At 43.6% G+C, this 22,074-nt stretch overlaps 1 protein-coding gene across 2 annotated transcripts in view; it reads left to right on the top strand.

The window, feature by feature from the left end:
* Nucleotides 1–22,074, top strand: part of LOC126299255 (uncharacterized) — a 229,745-nt gene that overhangs the window by 79,494 nt on the left and 128,177 nt on the right. The window contains exon 1 of one of the 2 annotated variants that reach the window (XM_049991049.1): nt 10,689–10,870. The exons of the other annotated variant lie outside the window; for it this stretch is intronic. Coding sequence (XP_049847006.1) covers nt 10,711–10,870 — 160 coding nt within the window. The 5' untranslated portion in view covers nt 10,689–10,710. Of the gene's footprint in view, nt 1–10,688; nt 10,871–22,074 lie in introns of those variants that run through there. 2 annotated transcript variants of the gene reach the window in all.

The raw sequence follows: 22,074 nt of genomic DNA, 5'->3' as shown, positions 1-22,074 counted from the left end.
GATTGAACAACATCGGGGAGAGGCTACAACCCTGTCTCACTCCCTTCCCAACCACTGCTTCCCTTTCATGCGCTTCGACTCTTATAACTGCCATCTGGTTTCTTCACAAATTGTAAATAGCCTTTCGCTCCCTGTATTTTACCCCTGCCACCTTTAAAATTTGAAAGAGCGTATTCCAGTCAACATTGTCAAAAGCTTTCTCTAAGTCTACAAATGCTAGAAATGTAGGTTTGCCTTTCCTTAATGTTTCTTTGCCCACAATAATTCCCGCAGGAATAATTAACTACCGCTTTGCTATCTGTTGCCATGATATGTGAGGCGTATTGTCTTCACTTTGCAGAAAGCAAAGCTCTCAACACCTTCACTTATTTCCACATACTTGTGCGGTGTTTTTGGTACTTGCATTGTTTAATTCATAAATTTCGGGCGTATTATAGTATTTGAGAGTTGTAGCATCGCGTTTTAGTACCTGAAAAGTGTAAAATCGCGTAGTCTCCTACCGCCACCGAGCAGAGTCAGCAGTGCGCAAGTTGCAGTATTACTGCATTTACTAGGAAATCTTCTATTTTAATAACCGCTTAAATTTTGTGTTGATTTGTTTGCGCTCTCTGTAGATTAGCTCAGACATTCTTTGCACAACAGTTTTTAGCGTGGATAGGGACTGCAACTGCTGTGTTCGGATGCAAGCTGAGTTGGCATCCCTTCGCTCCCAGCTTCAGGCAGTGTTGGCTTCGGTCACACAGCTTGAGGCTGTTGCCAATGGGCATCACTGTGGGGGTCCGGATGGGGGTTTGTCGGGGACGGCCAGCTCGTCCCACGCATCCCCGATCGGACTAAGACTGTGGTTGCCCGGGATACTGCCCGCATTGAGGCTGATCCCTCACCTGTGGTAGAGTGGGAGGTCGTCTCAAGGTGTGGCAGGGGGGCGAAAGACATTCCGGAGGGCTGAACGGAAGGACTCTCCGGTTTGTCTGATGAACCGGTTTCAGGCTCTGTCTCAGGCTGATACTGATCTTCGTCCTGACGTGGCTGCTTGTCCTGTTCTAGAGGTTGCCCCTCAGTCTGCAAGATCCGGGCGGTCCCAGAGGGTGGGCTTACTGGTAGTTGGGAGCTCCAACGTCAGGCGCGTAATGGGGCCCCTTAGGGATATGGCAGCAAGAGAGGGGAAGAAAACCAATGTGCACTCCGTGTGCATACCGGGGGGAGTCATTCCAGATGTGGAAAGGGTCCTTCCGGATGCCATGAAGGGTACAGGGTGCAACCATCTGCAGGTGGTCGCTCATGTCGGCACCAATGATGTGTGTCGCTAGGGATCGGAGGAAATCCTCTCTGGCTTCCGGCAGCTATCTGATTTGGTGAAGACTGCCAGTCTCGCTAGCGGGATGAAAGCACAGCTCACCATCTGCAGCATCGTCGACAGGACTGACTGCGGACCTTTGGTACAGAGCCGAGTGGAGGGTCTGAATCAGAGGCTGAGACGGTTTTGCGACCATGTGGGCTGCATATTCCTCGACTTGCGCTATAGGGTTGTGGAGTTTCGGGTTCCGCTGGATAGGTCAGGAGTCCATTACACGCAGCAAGCGGCTACACGGGTAGCAGGGGTTGTGTGAAGTGGGCTGGGCGGATTTTTAGGTTAGATGGCCTCGGACAAGTACAGAAAGGGCAACAGCCTCAACGGGTGCGGGGCAAAGTCAGGACATGCGCGGGGACCAAGCAGCAATCGGTATTGTAATTGTACACTGTCGAAGCTGCGTTGGTAAAGTACCGGAACTTCAAGCGCTGATAGAAAGCACCGAAGCTGAAATCGTTATAGGTACAGAAAGCTGGCTGAAGCCAGAGATAAATTCTGCCGAAATTTTTACAAAGGTACAGAAGGTGTTTAGAAAGGGTAGATTGCATGCAACCGGTAATGGAGTGTTCGTCGCTGTTAGCAATAGTTTATCCTGTAGTGAAGTAGAAGTGGATAGTTCCTGTGAATTATTATCGGTGGAGGTTACACTCAACAACCGAACTAGGTTAATAATTGGCTCCTTTTACCGACCTCCCGACTCAGCAGCATTAGTGGCAGAACAACTGAGAGAAAATTTGGAATACATTTCACATAAATTTTCTCAGCATGTTATAGTCTTAGGTGGAGATTTCAATTTACTAGATATAGACTGGGACACTCAGATGTTTAGGACGGGTGGTAGGGATAGAGCATCGAGTGACATTATACTGAGTGCACTATCCGAAAATTACCTCGAGCAATTAAACAGAGAACCGACTCATGGAGATAACATCTTGGACCTACTGATAACAAACAGACCCGAACCTTTCGACTCTGTATGTGCAGAACAGGGAATCAGTGACCATAAGGCCGTTGCAGCATCCCTGAATATGGAAGTTAATAGAAATATAAAAAAAAGGGAAGAAGGTTTATCTCTTTAGCAAGAGTAATACAAGGCAGATTTTAGACTACCTAACAGATCAAAACGAAAATTTCTGTTCCGACACTGACAATGTTGAGTGTTTATGGAAAAAGTTCAAGGCAATCGTATAATGCGTTTTAGACAGGTACGTGCCGAGTAAAACTGTGAGGGACGGGAAAAACCCACCGTGGTACAACAACAAAGTTAGGAAAGTACTGCGAAAGCAAAGAGAGCTTCACTCCAAGTTTAAACTTGACAGAAAATCCTAGGAAGTTCTGGTCTTACGTTAAATCAGTAAGTGGCTCGAAACAGCATATCCAGACACTCCGGGATGATGATGGCATTGAAACAGAGGATGACACTCGTAAAGCTGAAATACTAAATACCTTTTTCCAAAGCTGTTTCACAGAGGAAGACCGCGCTGCAGTTCCTTCTCTAAATCCTCGCACAAACGAAAAAATGGCTGACATCGAAATAAGTGTCCAAGGAATAGAAAAGCAACTGGAGTCACTCAACAGAGGAAAGTCCACTGGACCTGACGGGATACCAATTTGATTCTACACAGAGTACGCGAAAGAACTTGCCCCCCTTCTAACAGCCGTGTACCGCAAGTCTCTAGAGGAACGGAAGGTTCTAAATGATTGGAAGAGAGCACAGGTAGTCCCAGTCTTCAAGAAGGGTCGTCGAGCAGATGCGCAAAACTATAGACCTATATCTCTGACGTCGATCTGTTGTAGAATTTTAGAACATGTTTTTTGATCGAGTATCATGTCGTTTTTGGAAACCCAGAAGCTACTCTGTAGGAATCAACGTGGATTCCGGAAACAGCGATCGTGTGAGACCCAACTCGCTTTATTTGTGCATGAGGCCCAGAAAATATTAGATACAGGCTCCCAGGTAGATGCTATTTTTCTTGACTTCCGGAAGGCGTTCGCTACAGTTCCGCACTGTCGCCTGATAAACAAAGTAAGAGTCTACGGAATATCAGACCAGCTGTGTGGCTGGATTGAAGAGTTTTAAGCAAACAGAACACAGCATGTTGTTATCAATGGAGAGACGTCTACAGACGTTAAAGTAACCTCTGGTGTGCCACAGGGGAGTGTTATGGGACCATTGCTTTTCACAATATACATAAATGACCTAGTAGATAGTGTCGGAAGTTCCATGCGGCTTTTCGCGGATGATGCTGTAGTAAACAGAGAAGTTGCAGCCTTAGAAAACTGTAGCGAAATGCAGGAAGATGTGCAGCGGATAGGCACTTGCCGCAGGGAGTGGCAACTGACCCTTAACATAGACAAATGTAATATATTGAGAATACATAGAAAGAAGGATCCTTTATTGTATGATTATATGATAGCGGAACAAACACTGGTAGCAGTTACTTCTGTAAAATATCTGGGAGTATGCGTGCGGAATGATTTGAAGTGGAATGATCATATAAAATTAATTGTTGATAAGGCGAGTACCAGGTAGAGATTCATTGGGAGAGTCCTTAGAAAATGTAGTCCATCAACAAAGGAGGTGGCTTACAAAACACTCGTTCGACCTATACTTGAGTATTGCTCATCATTGTGGGATCCGTACCAGATCGGGTTGACGGAGGAGATAGAGAAGATCCAAAGAAGAGCGGCGCGTTTCGTCACAGGGTTATTTGGTAACCGTGATAGCGGTACGGAGATGTTTAACAAACTCAAGTGGCAAACTCTGCAAGAGAGGCGCTCTGCATCGCGGTGTAGCTTGCTCGTCAGGTTTCGAGAGGGTGCGTTTCTGGATGAGGTATCGAATATCTTGCTTCCCCCTACTTATACCTCCCGAGGAGATCACGACTGTAAAATTAGAGAGATTAGAGCGCGCACGGAGGCTTTCAGACAGTCGTTCTTCCCGCGAACCATACGCGACTGGAACAGGAAAGGGAGGTAATGACAGTGGCACGTAAACTGCCCTCCGCCACACACCGTTGGGTGGCTTGCTGAGTATAAATGTAGATGTAGATGTAGAGACGAAAGACAGAGATATTTTTGGTCTCAAAATGCTTTTATACAGGGTGTTACAAAAAGGTACGGCCAAACTTTCAGGAAACACTCCTCACACACAAAGAAAGAAAATATGTTATGCGGACATGTGTCTGGAAACGCTTACTTTCCATGTTGCAGCTCATTTTATTACTTCTCTTCAAACCACATTAATCATGGAATGGAAACACACAGCAACAGAAAGTACCAGCGTGACTTCAAACACTTTGTTACAGGAAATGTTCAAAATGTCCTCCGTTAGCGAGGGTACATGCATCCACGCTCCGTCGCATGGAACCCTGATGCGCTGATGCAGCCATGGAGAATGGCGTATTGTATCACAGCCGTCCACAGTACGAGCACGAAGAGTCTCTACATTTGGTACCGAGGTTGCGTAGACAAGAGTTTTCCAATGCCCCTATAAATGAAAGTCAAGAGGGTTGAGGTCAGGAGAGCGTGGAGGCCATGGAATTGGTCCGCCTCTACCAATCCATCGGTCACCCAATCTGTTGTTGAGAAGCGTACGAACACTTCGACTGAAATGTGCAGGAGCTCCATCGTGCGTGAACCACATGTTGTGTCGTACTTGTAAAGGCACATGTTCTAGCAGCACAGGTAGAGTATCCCGTATGAAATCATGATAACGTGCTCCATTGAGCATAGGTGGAAGAACATGGGGCCCAATCAAGACATCACCAACAATGCCTGCCCAAACGTTCACAGAAAATCTGTGGGTATGACGCGATTGCATAATTGCGTGCGGATTCTCGTCAGCCCACACATGTTGATTGTGAAAATTTACAATTATATCATGTTGGAATGAAGCCTGATCTGTAAAGAGAACATTTGCACTGAAATGAGGATTGACACATTGTTGGATGAACCATTCGCAGAAGTGTACCCGTGAAGGCCAATCAGGTGCTTGATGGTGCCTGCACACGCTGCACATGGTACGGAAACAGCTGGTTCTCCCGTAGAACTCTCCATACAGTGACGTGGTCAACGTTACCTTGTACAGCAGCAACTTCTGACGCTGACATTAGGATTATCGTCAACTGCACGAAGAATAGCCTCGTCCATTGCAGGGGTCCTCGTCGTTCTAGGTCTTCCCCAGTCGCGAGTCATAGGCTGGAATGTTCCGTGCTCCCTAAGACGCCGATCAATTGCTTCGAACGTCTTCCTGACGGACACCTTCGTTCTGGAAATCTGTCTCGATACAAAAGTACCACGCCACGGCTATTGCCCCGTGCTAATCCATACATCAAATGGGCATGTGCCAACTCGGCATTTGTAAACATGGCAGTGACTGCAAAACCACGTTCGTGATGAACACTAACCTGTTGATGCTACGTACTGATGTGCTTGATGCTAGTACTGTAGAGCAATGAGTCGCATGTCAACGCAAGCACCGAAGTCAACATTACCTTCCTTCAATCTTTTCTTTATTTGTGTTTGAGGAATGTTTCCTGAAAGTTTGGCCTTACCTTTTTGTAACACCCTGTATAACGTGGGTCTCACCACCGTCTGCGTCGCCAAGTGTGGCTTCAGATAATCTTTGTCTCGCTAGAGGTGAATAAACACATTTTTATTTTTCTTGCTGCGTCGCAGCCTAGCCCTGTTAATGACGTGCAGCCATTTACCCTCAGTCTCGGCCTTATTTAGGTTAAAAGAAATAATGTATTGATCTGGCCTTAGGCCGTTCTGCACTGATGCTCGCCTTCTCTTGCTAAATCGGAGTTTTATGATATCATTAATCACCTGCTCAGTTCGTCTCCAAAATGCATTTCACTTTGTTTGTTCATGCCAGTCCATATTGTGGTACATATAGTTTTGTTAGTTTTTAGTACGTGAGATTAACTTCAATTGCCGTTTGTTGATATAATATAATTATTATTTTCTGAGGATCGGCCTGTCATTATGGATCAAGCTCAAGTAAGGTCTGTAAAACCTGGACTCCTTAGATGTACACATTATGCAGAAACGGAGCGATTTATCAAACGTCCAAAATTGTGTGATCATTGGCTTTCAGCCAAGGTTCCATGTGTTTCCGAAACGGCTAAGTTTGTAAACTGTGATTGAAATAAATAGCAAATCAAGTGTAGTCTTAGAAAGGTCAGCTAATAAAATATTTGTGGACATTAATCAATGGTTCCTAGCCAATTCTTTGTCACTAAACTTTGAAAAAACACACTACATGCAGTTCAGAACTTGTAAGGGGTGTCCCACGAGTATATGCCTAACAGACGATGACAAGCAGATAGAAGAAGTGGACAGTGTTAAATTCTTGGGATTACAGCTTGATAATAAATTCAACTGGGAGGAGCACACCACAGAACTGCTGAAGCGTCTTAACAAATCTCTATTTGCAATGCGAATTGTGTCAGACATCGGGGATATAAAAATGAAAAAGCTGGCATACTATGCTTACTTTCATTCCATAATGTCATATGGGATTATTTTTTGGGGCAATTCATCAAGCCAAGCTAAAGTTTTCCGGACACAAAAATATGCAGTAAGAGTTATATGTGGAATGAACTCAAGAACATCTTGTAGAAGCCCGTTTAGGGAACTAGGGATACTAACGACTGCTTCCCAATGTATTTATTCCTTAATGAAATTTGTCATTAAAATATATCACTTTTTTCAAACCAACAGCTCAATTCATGGAATCAATACTAGAAATAAGAATAATCTTCACAAGGATTTAAAGTCACTTAGTCTTGTACAAAAAGGTGTGCATTACTCAGGAACACACATTTTCAATAACTTGCCAGCAGCTATAAAAATCTTCACAACCAATGAAATTCAGTTTAAGAGAAGCCTAAAGGATTTATTGGTGGCCAACTCCTTCTACTCCATTGATGAATTTCTCAGTAGAACCGACTGATTTGTGTGTGTGTGTATATATATAAGTACAATATAACTTCTGCATAATTTCAGTGCAGTAATGTGTTCATTGTAAATAAGTATTTAGTAGTTGTATTACATATTTATTATGCTTTAAATAAATAAAAAACTTTTTTATTTTAAGTTCAATGCATTAGTATTTGTAAAATGATTCTTTCATATGGCGTTCATTAAAAAATGAGGACCATGCCACTTGACACCTGTGGGATGGTACATTAGCTCTTTTGTTTGTGTTGTAAATATTTGTCATGCAGTGTTGTTTTCCTGACATGTTCTACATCTGGAGTACCTCCTCACTACGGATCAATTGGAATGAAAGTAAATCTAATCTAATCTAATCTTCACGTACCACTGTGGTTAAAATATACTGTGCATGGCAAAATGGTGCTGTCCAAAACCAGCGCCAAGGCAGCCGTGGTGCAGCATGGGTCATAGATAACATTGCTGAATGAAGGCTGCGGAAATGCGCACGGGTGAATAGACGTGCAACTGTTGAGCAACTGACTGCCCAGGTGAACCAAGGGACTACCAGAAGTATCTCCTCAATGACCATTCAGCTACCATTGCCGTGTACGGGCAGGCTTCTGGTTCATTCACCTTCGCTGACTGCTGTTTATCGACTGAAATTTGCATTCCATTAGTTCAGTTGGACGTCCACTGTGTGGCAACAGGTGGTCTTTTCAGATGAATCACGCATACACAGATGGCCGTTGGCATGTACGCTCCTGCAACGATCGTCGGAAGGATCCAGGCCGGAGAAGCGAGTGTTGTTGTCTAGGGACTGTTTTCACGACATTCCCTGTATGATCTAGTTATTCTGGAAGGACCAATGGATCAACGCAAGTATTCATTTATCTCTTGGGGACCACGTCCACCAGTGGATGCAGACTGTTTTTTTCTCGGCATGATGGCATCTACCAGCAGGACAATGCAACGTGCCACACAGTTCACAGGGTATGTGCATGGTTTGAGGATGATGATGAAGATGAATCGTACTCTCCTGGCCACCAAACTCTCCTGATTTGAACCTGATCCAGAATCTGTGGGACCACCTTGATCGGGCTGTTTGCTCCATGGATCGTCATCAGAGAAACCTAGTGCAGTAGACCACGGCACTAGAGTCGGTATGGCTCCACCCCCATGTAAGTGCTTTCCAGAACCTCAATGACACTCTTCCTGTATGTCTGCACTGAAAGGTGGTTATTCAGGCTTTTGACAGCTGGTCTCATTTATGTGACTGGATCGCATGCATACGTCATTAAGCATTAGGAACTCGCATCGAGGACAACTGCCAACATGGGTAACATAGAAGAAGATATCCTCCGTGTAGCGAAGCAGCTGAAAGTAGTTAATAAAGGCAAGTCTTCCAGTCCACACAGCCTACCAGTAAGGTTCCTTTCAGAGTATGCTGATGCAATAGCCCCATAGTTAGCTATCTTATACAACAGCTCGCTCGACGAAAGACCCGTACCAAAAGAGTGGAAAGTTGCACAGGTGACACCGATACTCAAGAAACGAAAGAGGAATAATCTGCTGAATGACAGACCCATATCATTAACGTCAATTTGCAGTAGCATTTTGAAACATATACTGTATTCGAGCATTATAAAGTACCTCGAAGGTAACGGTCTATTGAAACACAGTCTGCACGGATTCAGAAACACAAGTAGCTCATTACTGGGACGAAGTAATAAGTGCTAGCGGCAGGGGATCTCAAATTGAGTGTCGTCTCAGTTGTGTGACTGGATCCGTGATTCCCTCTTAGAACGGTTACAGTACGTAATAATTTTCGGAAAGTCATCAAGTAAAAGAAAAGTTCAAATGAAATGGCTCTGAGCACTATGGGTCTTAACATCTGACGTCATCAGTCCCCTAGAACTTAGAACTGCTTAAACCTAACTAACCTAAGGACAACACACACATCCATGCCCGTGGCAGGATTCGAACCTGTGACCGTAGCGGTAGCGCGGTTCCAGACTGAAGCGCCTAGAACAGCTCGGCCACAGCGGCCGGCCAAACAGAAGTGATGCACGGGGTTTCTCAAGAAAGTGTTGAATGCGCTCTGCTGTTCCTAAACTACATACACGATTTAAGAGACAATGTGGGCAGCCCTCTTAGATTGTTTTGCAGCTGGTGCTGCCATTTACCGTCTAGCAACGTCATCAGAGGGTAAAAACAATTGCAAAATGACTTAGACACGATATCTGAATGGAGCGAAAAGTGGCAATTGTCTCTTAATAAGAAAAAGTGTGAGTACAAAAAGAAATCCGATAAATTTCGATTACGTGATAAGTCACACAAATCTGAAGGCTGTCAATTCCACTAAATACCTAGGCATTACAATTCACAATTCTTTCGGACATGTCCGAAAGAGCAGATACCATCGTAGTAAATACTTAGTAAAAATTCACAAACAACTTAACTTGGATCCATCACATAGATAACGTTGTGGAGGAGGCAAATGAAAGATCTAGTTTTATTGGGACAACACTTAGAAGATGCAACAGGTACACTAAAGAGATGCCTACACTACTCTTGTTCGTCAGAGTATTGTTGTGCTGTATGAGATCCTTACCAGATGGAATTGACGGAGGCACGCGAAAAAGTCAAAAGAAGGACAACAAGTTTTGTGTTGTCGTGAAACAGGGGAGAGAGTGTCGCGAGCGTGATAAGCGAGTTGGGATGGCAGGTAAAAAAAAAAAGGGCGTTTTTCGTTGCGGCGAGATATTTTCACGAAATGTAAGTCACCAGCTTTGTTCTCTGAATGTGAAAATATTTTACTGTCGTAAACCTACATATCGAGAAATAATCATCGCAATAAAATAAGAGAAATCAGAGCTCGTACTGAAAGATTTAAGTGGTAATTTTTTCCAAGGGCTGTTAGAGAGTGGAACGGTACAGAAATAGTCTGAAGGTGGTTTGAAAATCCTCTGCCAGGCACTTAAGTGTGAATTGCAGAGTAGTCTTATAGATGTGGGTTGTGCTCAACAAATTTATTTTTACTAGAAGTGCAGTTATGTACTATTTCTCTCAGCTTGCAAGTCAGTACTAAAAAAGGACAGGCCCGGCGATTTTTGTGCCGGAATAATGAAACATCACTTCTGGACACCTCCTGCAAGTCTATTAGTGGAACTCGCTGTCGTCCTGAAAACATGTGGCAGACGTGCGCATAAATCGAACGAATAGTTTTTTTTTGTGACGACTGTGTGTTAGCAGCAGGTCACTCTCACAGCAAAAAGGAACGTGGCTGTGATACGCACGAGAGACGTAAATCTTTCTGCGGTTTAATCATCCTGCGGAAGGACTTCCGCTACGCATATCGTTATATTGAGCCCTTCTCTCCGCGGTACGCACTGCGTTCCCATCTCAGTCTGCTGACAATGCATCCAGTGAACGCAACTGCATCGTTGCTGGTTCTGCTGGCAGCCAATGGCACCACGTTGCTCGACTGTGTCTGCAACCGCCTTGCAAACGTCAAAGGCCTAAAAGGACTCACTTTCGGTGAAAAACTGATACGGTGGGACTACTGTACACAAAGAAGTGAGTACATTTTCGTATAGTATCAATTTACACGACGTTATCCAACGTACAGTTATGAAGTGCTCAGTCGTGACTTGGCTTGCACATTCTGTTGGTGAAACAAGATAAAACAATCTCAACCTAGCAGTGAAGGACTATGTTTATTGGGGGGGGGGGGGGGGGGAGGCAACTGCACTTCATTTTCAACTTTTAGGTCAATGGATTTCCTACTGAGAAGATATCATGAGTATGATTTTCAGAGTCTGCAAGTTACCCAACAGCTGTCCGTAACGCTTTCATTGAGTTCATAACATTTCCCGGGTGTGTGAGAAACGGTTGAAGTCAAAGGTTACCCGATATGATCGATAGTTTCCACATTATAAAAACATGGTCAGCGGGAGGGGGGTGGGAGGGGGAGGGGTTGCGATGCATCTTGTCACAGTCGGGCTCTTTGTGTATTTCTATAATTATATTTTTTACATAATTACGTAGATTCAGACATTCCAATACAGGACAATTCAAAATGAATGTAGCGATTACAACCGGCTATAACTACCTAATGCTTGCCAATACAGCGATAAGAATTACAGGGAATTTAATAGAGAAATCCAAATTTGATCGTTGCCCAAGCGGCGTGAATCGGAAGCCGGTCCACCCACGGCGATGCGTAAGTGCAATTTTCTGTATCATAAGAGAAAATGGCGGAGAGCATTCTGAGTCTCAGTTTCTAACAATCGTCATCCATCACGGTGGAAAGAAGATATCGTCAGCCACACAATGTAGCACTCCAAACGCCAACAACATTCTCGGATAAAAAAATGTTCAAATGTGTGTGAAATCTTATGGGACTTAACTGCTAAGGTCATCAGTCCCTTAGCTTACACACTACTTAACCTAAATTATCCTAAGGACCAGCGCACACACCCATGCCTGAGGGAGGACTCGAACCTCCGCCGGGACCAGCCGCACAGTCCATGACTGCAGCGCATGAGATCGCGCGGCTAATCAGATGGTTCAAATGGCTCTGAGTACTATGGGACTTAACTTGTAAGGTCATCAGTCCCCTAGAACTTAGAACTACTTAAACCTAACTAACCTAAGGACATCACACAACGCTTGGCTAATCCCGCGCGGCTATTCTCGGACTGCATCGGCAGTTTGAAGGAACAGGATGTTTGTGCAAAGGAAGAAGTATCAGCAGGGCTGAAATAGATTATCGCTAATATGTTGTCCTTGCGGAGTCATATACACTCCTGGAAATTGAAATAAGAACACCGTGAATTCATTGTCCCAGGAAGGGGAAACTTTATTGACACATTCCTGGGGTCAGATACATCACATGATCACACTGACAGAACCGCAGGCACATAGACACAGGCAACAGAGCATGCACAATGTCGGCACTAGTACAGTGTATATCCACCTTTCGCAGCAATGCAGGCTGCTATTCTCCCATGGAGACGATCGTAGAGATGCTAGATGTAGTCCTGTGGAACGGCTTGCCATGCCATTTCCACCTGGCGCCTCAGTTGGACCAGCGTTCGTGCTGGACGTGCAGACCGCGTGAGACGACGCTTCATCCAGTCCCAAACATGCTCAATGGGGGACAGATCCAGAGATCTTGCTGGCCAGGGTAGTTGACTTACACCTTCTAGAGCACGTTGGGTGGCACGGGATACATGCTGACGTGCATTGTCCTGTTGGAACAGCAAGTTCCCTTGCCGGTCTAGGAATGGTAGAACGATGGGTTCGATGACGGTGGATGTACCGTGCACTATTCAGTGTCCCCTCGACGATCACCAGAGGTGTACGGCCAGTGTAGGAGATCGCTCCCCACACCATGATGCCGGGTGTTGGCCCTGTGTGCCTCGGTCGTATGCAGTCCTGATTGTGGCGCTCACCTGCACAGCGCCAAACACGCATACGACCATCATTGGCACCAAGGCAGAAGCGACTCTCATCGCTGAAGACGACACGTCTCCATTCGTCCCTCCATTCATGCCTGTCGCGACACCACTGGAGGCGGGCTGCACAATGTTGGGGCGTGAGCGGAAGACGGCCTAACGGTGTGCGGGACCGTAGCCCAGCTTCATGGAGACGGTTGCGAATGGTCCTCGCCGATACCCCAGGAGCAACAGTGTCCCTAATTTGCTGGGAAGTGGCGGTGCGGTCCCCTACGGCACTGCGTAGGATCCTACGGTCTTGGCGTGCATCCGTGCGTCGCTGCGGTCCGGTCCCAGGTCGACGGGCACGTGCACCTTCCGCCGACCACTGGCGACAACATCGATGTACTGTGGAGACCTCACGCCCCACGTGTTGAGCAATTCGGCGGTACGTCCACCCGGCCTCCCGCATGCCCACTATACGCCCTCACTCAAAGTCCGTCAACTGCACATACGGTTCACGTCCACGCTGTCGCGGCGTGCTACCAGTGTTAAAGACTGCGATGGAGCTCCGTATGCCACGGCAAACTGGCTGACACTGACGGCAGCGGTGCACAAATGCTGCGCAGCTAGCTCCATTCGACGGCCAACACCGTGGTTCCTGGTGTGTCCGCTGTGCCGTGCGTGTGATCATTGCTTGTACAGCACTCTCGCAGTGTCCGGAGCAAGTATGGTGGGTCTGACACACCGGTGTCAATGTGTTCTTTTTTCCATTTCCAGGAGTGTAGAACTCCTATTAAGTACGTAATTTTCTTTTATGTTCTTACTGGTCTTATCGGTGTGTCGCTGTGCATTAAATGGTTACAGCTCTCTGTAAGCGCTACATTCATTTTCAGGTGCCCTGTTTTTCGTCGAGTAGGAGCTTATTGAGTTCCGTACTGGGAGTGTGCTCGCATGCGCGGAGAACGAGAGTAGTTTTCATGGCGAACCGTACAGTATGGTGCTCGCAACACGTCCGTAACGTGAGGCGCGGCTAAGAGACAAGATACCCTGCCGCAGAGTGGGCGCCGTATAGTCATAATTATTACAAATATCAATAAAAAGAATTTGTTTTGTTGTAGTAACTGTCAGGGAAAGGCTCTCACCGATTGGCCACAATGGTGACATTATTCCAGTTCGGTAAAGTTCAAATTGTGTTAAACAGATGACAGGGTAGGGACTCCGGAGAACACACGAGAAGGAACGAAGTCGCTCGACAAATACGTAGTAGAATATGGAGCGCACCGGGTGAATCAGCCGTCCCTCAGATAAAATTCAGCCGAGATTTCTGTATCGGTTAGGAGAGTAAATTTTTCCATTTATAGGTTAATTATGTTTTGGAAAAAATGAAAGCATCATCCAGTCAATCGCGTAAACAGATTTATTGAAACCCTAGCTTAGGTTTCGATAATTATAAAATTATTTTCTTCATAAGGAGAAAGTAACGCTTGCTACATATTGTGTTGAAAAGATAGGTTAGAATAAAGCCGTTTGTCTCTTACCAAGTAACAGTTGACCACAAAGCCAATGAAATAACAAGTTATCGTCATAAGTTAACAACGTGTGAATTTCACGGATAAAACTGTATTTAAAACCGGGTTGAAAAGTGTTATCTGTGGTGTTTATACTTTTAATTACTGACGACCGTGACTTATTTTATTGGTTTTGAGGTGAATTTTTATTTGGCAAAAAACATACCACTTTTTTTAACTCACCTTTTCAACACATTATGTAACAATCATTAAAATCCCCCTTTGAAGAAGGTAATTGTATGATTATCGAAATATAGATCAAGGGTTCTAATAAACCTGTGTTACGTAACTGGTTGGCTGACTCTTTCCACCTTACCAAGCCTGTCGCATCACAGTTGCACTTTACAGCTATGTTCAAGATTTTAATGATTTTTTTTAAATACCAGGTGTATTACTACAAAGTTCGCAGTGCTTAACACAATATATACATCATGATTTCTCAGTTAATAGTGACAACTACCAGCAATCCTATCAAAAGCCACCCTTTGTCAGTTCACTGCATAATAGTGTCACCGGAAGCAAAGGACATCAGCAGAAGCAGCAGTAACACGGAGCAGACAGGAAATTTTAAATGCTTGCTGACGAGATTAGCTCACGGCCGAGCTAACCTGATCTTCACTCCCTTAATGAAACGGATTGCCCGATGAACTGTACGGCTCCGAGGTCACTTCTCACGTTCTTAGTGTCTGTTCTATTTATAGAAACATTAATTTCTCCTTTTTTCTCTGCATCTTGCAGTCTACGGCTCATTGCCTCTTTTTTCATGCAATTTGTCAAGAAGACTTTAGTCGCATTCGCCAGTTATTGTTTTACTCTTCATAAGGGAATCAGCAGGGAGAATACCATTAATAAGCCATAAAAGCCTGGCCGTAAACTTTCTGGCAGTATTTCCGGCGTGGACTCGTGGGCAGCCAAACCACCATATCGGTGGGCAAACTCAGTTGGATTAATTTTAAAAAGATCCGATCATTGTTGGGTAATTAGCTATCACATTTTTTTTCTCTCAAATCCGTTAGTTTTTTCTGTTCTCACACAAGTACAAAGCATCAAACTGTAGCACGACGACTCGACGACTGTCTGACACGAGTAAAAGCCAACGAATGGCAGCAAGTTTGTTACTTTTGGATTTCCAGCATGCTGGGTTGATAACAGGACTGCAACTCGTGTTAGCCAGTTTTATGTAGAAAACAGCTAAAGTTGCGAAATTCAGTTCCTTTTATTTAATTGATGACTGGTTACAAGTTGTATGTTTGTCCTACCAATGGTCGCTGAAAAACGAGATTTATACACAAATACCTACAATATTAACACGGTTTGCGTGCAACCGTCAAATGCACAATTTTTTTTCTGTTTGGATGATTTGAGAAGGGGTTCCGATACGCGAAACTGATCATAAGTTAAATAAAAAGAAATGAATCTCGCAACTTTGGCTGTTTTCTGCATCAAACGTTTGTTAGTTACCTGACAAGATATCCGTTGTAAACACGGAGACAATTACAGGCAAAATACAGCTCAGAGATGAATCACAGTAATTAAAAGAAGAAAACATTGACATGCCCATTAAATTAATGAGGATTTTTGGTTTCATGGCTCTAGTCATTGTAATTTAGAGACAAAAAATTGTCATGCAAACTATGATGATAGAGCTTGGAAGCGCCAGGTAACTGCAATATAATATTTTTAAATGGATTCTGTTACGTGGGTACCTTTGGTTGGGATAAGAATGAAGTGGACGTAAATGATATATTATTCCTTTGTAGCTCAGTTGGTAGATGTAATCATAGTGAACGTATAAGACAGTTACACGACGTATATACTATCACTCATAATAGTAGATATAATTGTAATCACATTAAACGTTAGTGTCAAAAGCAGCATAACTAACAGTCATTGCTAGACCTTACTCTTGGTCTACTTGGTGAATATTGCCATGATTCAGCTCTAGTTTTGCTGGGATTGGGTTATTAATTATTAGCTCCATATGATACCGGAAAAGTAAAATTCATATATTGGCAAATGGAGCCAAAGATAACATTCGTAGGCAATGCCGAGATGTTCTTTAATAATGGCACAATGTTGTGTAAATGTAATAGATGCGTAATGGTTTGCTTTCGCTTTAAGCACAAATATTGCTTTTCAAAGTTAATGGACACTATAAAACAGATGTAGGATTACTAACTAATCAAAGAATAGATGTCAGAAGTAAATTTATTATAACAAACTTGATGAATGCAGTAACAGGAAACTGAGGATTATTATTTCATTTCAATCGACATGCAACCAAATAGTCTCTTTAGGCTATTATAATTAATAACAGGAAGTAATGAAACTTAAAGCTGTAGTGGAGACTGATTATAAAGAGTAATAGAGAAGAAAAATTAAGATGTGATGTTTTGACTCATGTAAATTAGACAGTTAGGTGCGGATCTGATTCCACAACTATTAAAATTCCCGACAGTTATCCACAAACTGGAGGTATTCCTTCGGATTAATACCAGCTTTAGTAAGCGTGGCATGATTAACATACTCAAATTTGTGAACGAGGTACAGTTCTCTGATTCTGAACATGTCATCTTTGTTGTGTAGCTGACGGACTGTCTCACAAGCCCCTCACTGGTCTTTTTAGATATTTCAGTACTTCAGAACTGACTTAGGAAAGCTACAAAATCAACAACAACGTCGCATACCAGAATGACAGTAATAATAATTATTATTAGAACAACGAATATTACGTTCTTGTAGACCATAATCGACGGACCGATTGCCACATTTATGTTTTGATATTTCATCTTATAATCAACAAAAATTTTGTAGAAATATAGTGATCGACGCCGAGTGACGTCCAAACTAGACGTCGCAAACTCAAGTATGGGTAGTTGCAGGAGATGAGAGGACAGAATGTCTGGGGGCCGGAGGGAAGTCGTCGTCTGCGGCAGCATGTTTGTAGCCCAGCATGGACCGGACGACCTATGGCGTCAGCAACAGTAGCACAGACTGTCGTTGCTCTGAGAGGCAAAGTCTTAAGTGAGACTCGAGCAGCCTTACGTCAGTCCTAATGTCATTATTTATTTGTAATTTCTGCTCCCAGTCACTTATAATTTATTTTATGTTTGATCTAACATAATACAACATGTTTCGAACATGTTCTGTTCATTATCATGCGTTTATACATAGAGGGTGTTACAAAAAGCTACGGCCAAACTTTCAGGAAACATTCCTCACACACAAAGAGAGAAAATATGTTATGTGGACATGTGTCCGGAAACACTTACTTTCCGTTTTAGAGCTCATTTTATTACTTCTCTTCCAATCACATTAATCATGGAATGGAAACACACAGCAAAAGAACGTACTAGCGTGACTTCAAACACTTTGTTACAGGAAATGTTCAAAATGTCCTCCGTTAGCGAGGATACATGCATCCACCCTCCGTCGCATGGAATCCCTGATGCGCTGATGAAGCACTGGAGAATGGCGTATTGTATCACAGCCGTCCACAATACGAGCACAAAGAGTCTCTACATTTAGTACCAGGGTTACGTAGACAAGAGCTTTCAAATGCCCCCATAAATGAAAGTCAAGAGGGTTGAGATCAGGAGAGCGTGGAGGCCATGGAATTTGTCCGCCTCTACCAATCCATCGGTTGCCGAATCTGTTGTTGAGAAGCGTACAAACACTTCGACTGAAATGTGCAGGAGCTCCATCGTGCATGAACCACATGTTGTGTCGTACTTGTAAAGGCACATGTTCTAGCAGCACAGGTAGAGTATCCCGTATGATAACGTGCTCCATTGAGCATAGGTGGAAAAACATGGGGCCCAATCAAGACATCACCAACAATGCCTGCCCAAACGTTCACAGAAAATCTGTTTGATGACGTGATTGCACAACTGCGTGCGGATTCTCGTCAGCCCACACACGTTGATTGTGAAAATTTACTATTTGATCACGTTGGAATGAAGCCTCATCCGTAAAGAGAACATTTGCACTGAAATGAGGATTGACACATTGTTGGATGAACCATTCGCAGAAGTGTACCCGTAGAGGCCAATCAGCTGCTGATAGTGCCTGCACACGCTGTACATGGTACGGAAACAACTGGTTCTCCCGTAGCACTCTCCATACAGTGACGTGGTCAACGTTACCTTGTACAGCAGCAACTTCTCTGACGCTGACATTAGGGTTATCATCAACTGCATGATGAATAGCCTCGTCCATTGCAGGGGTCCTCGTCGTTCTAGGTCTTCCCTAGTCGCGAGTCATAGGCTGGAATGTTCCGTGCTCCCTAAGACGCCGTTGCTTCGAACGTCTTCCTGTCGGACATAACCAACAACAAGAAAAACCAGCAGAAGGCATCACTGACATCGATTTCCGGCCATCCACAGCCTCCCCTCCCACTTCCCAAATGTCACACCAACTACTACAGTAACGAACAATGGAGAAAAAAGTTCTAGATTAATTTAGTGCAAGACAATTTATTTTTAAGCAACATTCATCTGTATGTATGTATTTATGTATGTATAAACGCCTAATGATGAACAGAACATCTTTGAAACGCGTTGTATTATGTCAGATTAAACATAAAATAAATTATAAGTGACTGGTAGTAGAAATTACAAATAAATAATTATCCCACATAGTCACGGTTCACAAACGTAACAATTATGGCCAGAAACAATCCTAGTACTCTCAAGAAGCCTCGCTCTGACGTCTCCCGCAATGTCGTAAGTGTCTCCCTCCCCCCGCGTTTTGCAAAATTTTATGTGGTCGTTTCCATACACCTAATTGGCTAACTCACAGCCTCCATCTCGCCAATGAAGTCATTTAGAAATAAGTCAATGTTTGATTTCAAAAATCCTCTGTGTCGAGCCGAGTACATTCCACGCTGCTTATTTTGGACAACGGTGAATTTAAGGACCGACAGACTCCGGCTTAACGGTTGTACATGTTTCGTGTGTGGACAACTCGTCGAACTGTCCGTGCTCCGAATGATCTGATTCATTGACAGCAGTTAGTATTGAAACTGTCTGTCTGAGAATATCACGTGGAACTTTCTAAGCACTTCGAACAGAATGATCTGCTCCATTCCAACTGCCATAGATTCTGAAAAACATTGTTCAAACGAAACCGAACTAGCGCTTCCCACACAAAACATGTAAAAACAACGATTCAAGGCAATGAGGTGGTATTTTTATTGATTTTCTAATAGCATTAAACTAACTGTAACGCCAACGCCTACTACATAGACTACTCGGACTATCAAATGGTGTGTCCAATGTAATTTGTGACCGGATTGTGGTAGGGACGACAAAGCGTGAATGGAAGGTCATCCGACCGATGTTGATGTAAACACAGGGATCTATGTTGTGACACTTACCGTTTGTGTTATGTCATTTACCCACCAGAAAACTTTATAGCAACTTAAGGTGATGCAGCTATGTATAGTGAAGAGTTGTCTGATAGAAGCTTCATAAATGTCCAGCCAGATATTGATATGATTTCAAAGCGGTGCAAAGGTTGCTAACTTGCTTTAAACGTTCAGAAGTATCGAATTGTGCTCTTCACTAACTGGAGTCAGTCTACTCGTAGAAATATTTGGGTGTAGAAATTTGTGGAGACAGGAGATGGAACGATCATATAGGCTCAGTCACAGAGGGTAGGTGATAAACTAGGGTTCATTGGTGCAATGTGGGAAAATGCAATCGGTCTATATAGGAGTTTCTTAGGAAACTGTTGTGCGATCCATCCCAGAATATTACTTAAAGTGTATGGGAGCCACAGCGAAGGGAACTAAGAGGGGATGTCGAAAGCGTATAAAGACGGCAACACGAATGCTTAAAGGCATGTTTCATTCTCGGAAGAGCGTCACGGGAACATTGTAAAGCAAAATTGGCGTAACACAGTGGCCTGCTGTCCAGCGAGAGCCTGCAAAGTATGACGAACCAGTATTGAGTGAGGAATTTGGGATTAAACTGCAGCCACCTACGTACCCATAGGGACCATAAAGACAAGATTACCCTAATTACTGCAGGCACAGAGTAAATTTAGAAGTCATTTTTCCCGTGCAACGTACTTGAATTGAAGAATGCGAATCCCCAATATGTAGTACAATGGAAAATACTCTCTACCAAACACTTCAGAGGTCGCTATTATGGATGTACGAGGGGATGCTGATAAGTCCATGGCTTTATAAAGAAAAAATGCTGTTATGGGTTTGAAAAAAACTTATTTACTCAGACCATTCCCCATTGAGCTCAATACATCTATGACGTCTTTGACACAGCTTCTTTAACCGATCTATATAAAAAATAAAGAGACTCGGTTGTGCTGCAAACTTCTCATCCGCAGCCTTCTTAGCTTCCTCAGTATTCAGAAATCGTCTTCTGTTGAGACGTTTCTTGAGGTCTGGTAACAGATAGTAGTCTGAGGGGCCAAGTCAGGTGAATAGGGTGGATGGCTGAGGATTTCAGAGTGAAGATCTACTAATTTTTGTCGCGTGATGGGCGCTTTGTGAAGAGATACATTGTCTTGCACAAACAAGATCCCTTTCCTCAGCTTTCCTTGACATTTGGAGACCAACTGTTGCTACAGTTTGTCGAGAAGTTCAACGTAGTACTTTGCCGTGATGGTTTTATCATGTTGTCAGTAGTCAATAATAATTTATCCCAAAAGGCGGATGGGAGCAACCTGCCTGGTGTTCTCTGTGTTTTGAACTTCTTTGGAAGTGGAGGACCGCTGCGTCTCCATTCTCTGAATCCTTCTTTGAACCCTTCTTTGGTCTATAGATCATAAGTGTACATCCATGTTTGTCCATGATGACGAGATGACTCAAAACTCCCACAGCATTCCGGTGAAATTGGATCAAAATTGACTGAAGCAACCACTTGTTCACGCTTTTGGTATACATTGAGACATTTTAGATTAGATTATATTCAGTTTTCGTTCCATAGACCCAAAAATGAGATGATTCTCATGGGTGTGGAACATGTCTGAAATCTTTTTCAAGTACAAAATCTCATGAATAATATGATCCACACATACTTGGGATATACCCCGGGTCTTGGATATCTTTTTAGCAGTTATCCTCCGATCATCCAGTGTCATGGAATTAACAGCATCCACGGTTTCCACACCAGCAGTTATTCTCCGATCATCCAGTGTCATGGAATTAACAGAATCCACGGTTTCCGGACCTGTTGCTTTTCATCTTCAGTGTTGAAACGATCTGTTTGAGATGTAGCATCCCTGTTCTTGATAGTGGAGTAGGAAGGGCAGTTTTTACCCAATGTAACAGGCATACGATCATAAATTTATTTGCTTATGTTCCCTTTTAGAAGAAAGATACTAAATCACAGAACAACTCCCTTTCACTGTGAATTCTATGTTTTCTTGCGACATGTTCACTTCAGACCTGCTCTGTTATGCAATTACTATCACATATAATGTAAACAATACGATTTAATTCAAAAATGTCTACATCCATTTTAACTAGGAATTTTCGTGTCCTGACATAGGTGGGAGAGGGAGAAAAGTGGTTACTGGTCTGTCTGCGCTCCCGAGCGGTGCAGAGCAGAAGGCAGCAGGACAATTCACAGTGAAGGCATTTAATTGTTTTCTTCTATCGGAGCCAATACTGGTACAGGCATTTACTAGAAATGCAGGTGGTGAGACTCGGTAGGGAACTCGTTGTGGAGACTCTTGGACAAACAGGGTTTTGAAATAACTGTTTATTCCAGCCTAGACTAACTAATACACTGGAGGCTAGTTCTAG

This window comes from Schistocerca gregaria, chromosome X (assembly GCF_023897955.1).
Source record: "Schistocerca gregaria isolate iqSchGreg1 chromosome X, iqSchGreg1.2, whole genome shotgun sequence".
NCBI lineage: Eukaryota > Metazoa > Arthropoda > Insecta > Orthoptera > Acrididae > Schistocerca > Schistocerca gregaria.
This window is presented reverse-complemented; position numbering and strand designations above follow the sequence as displayed.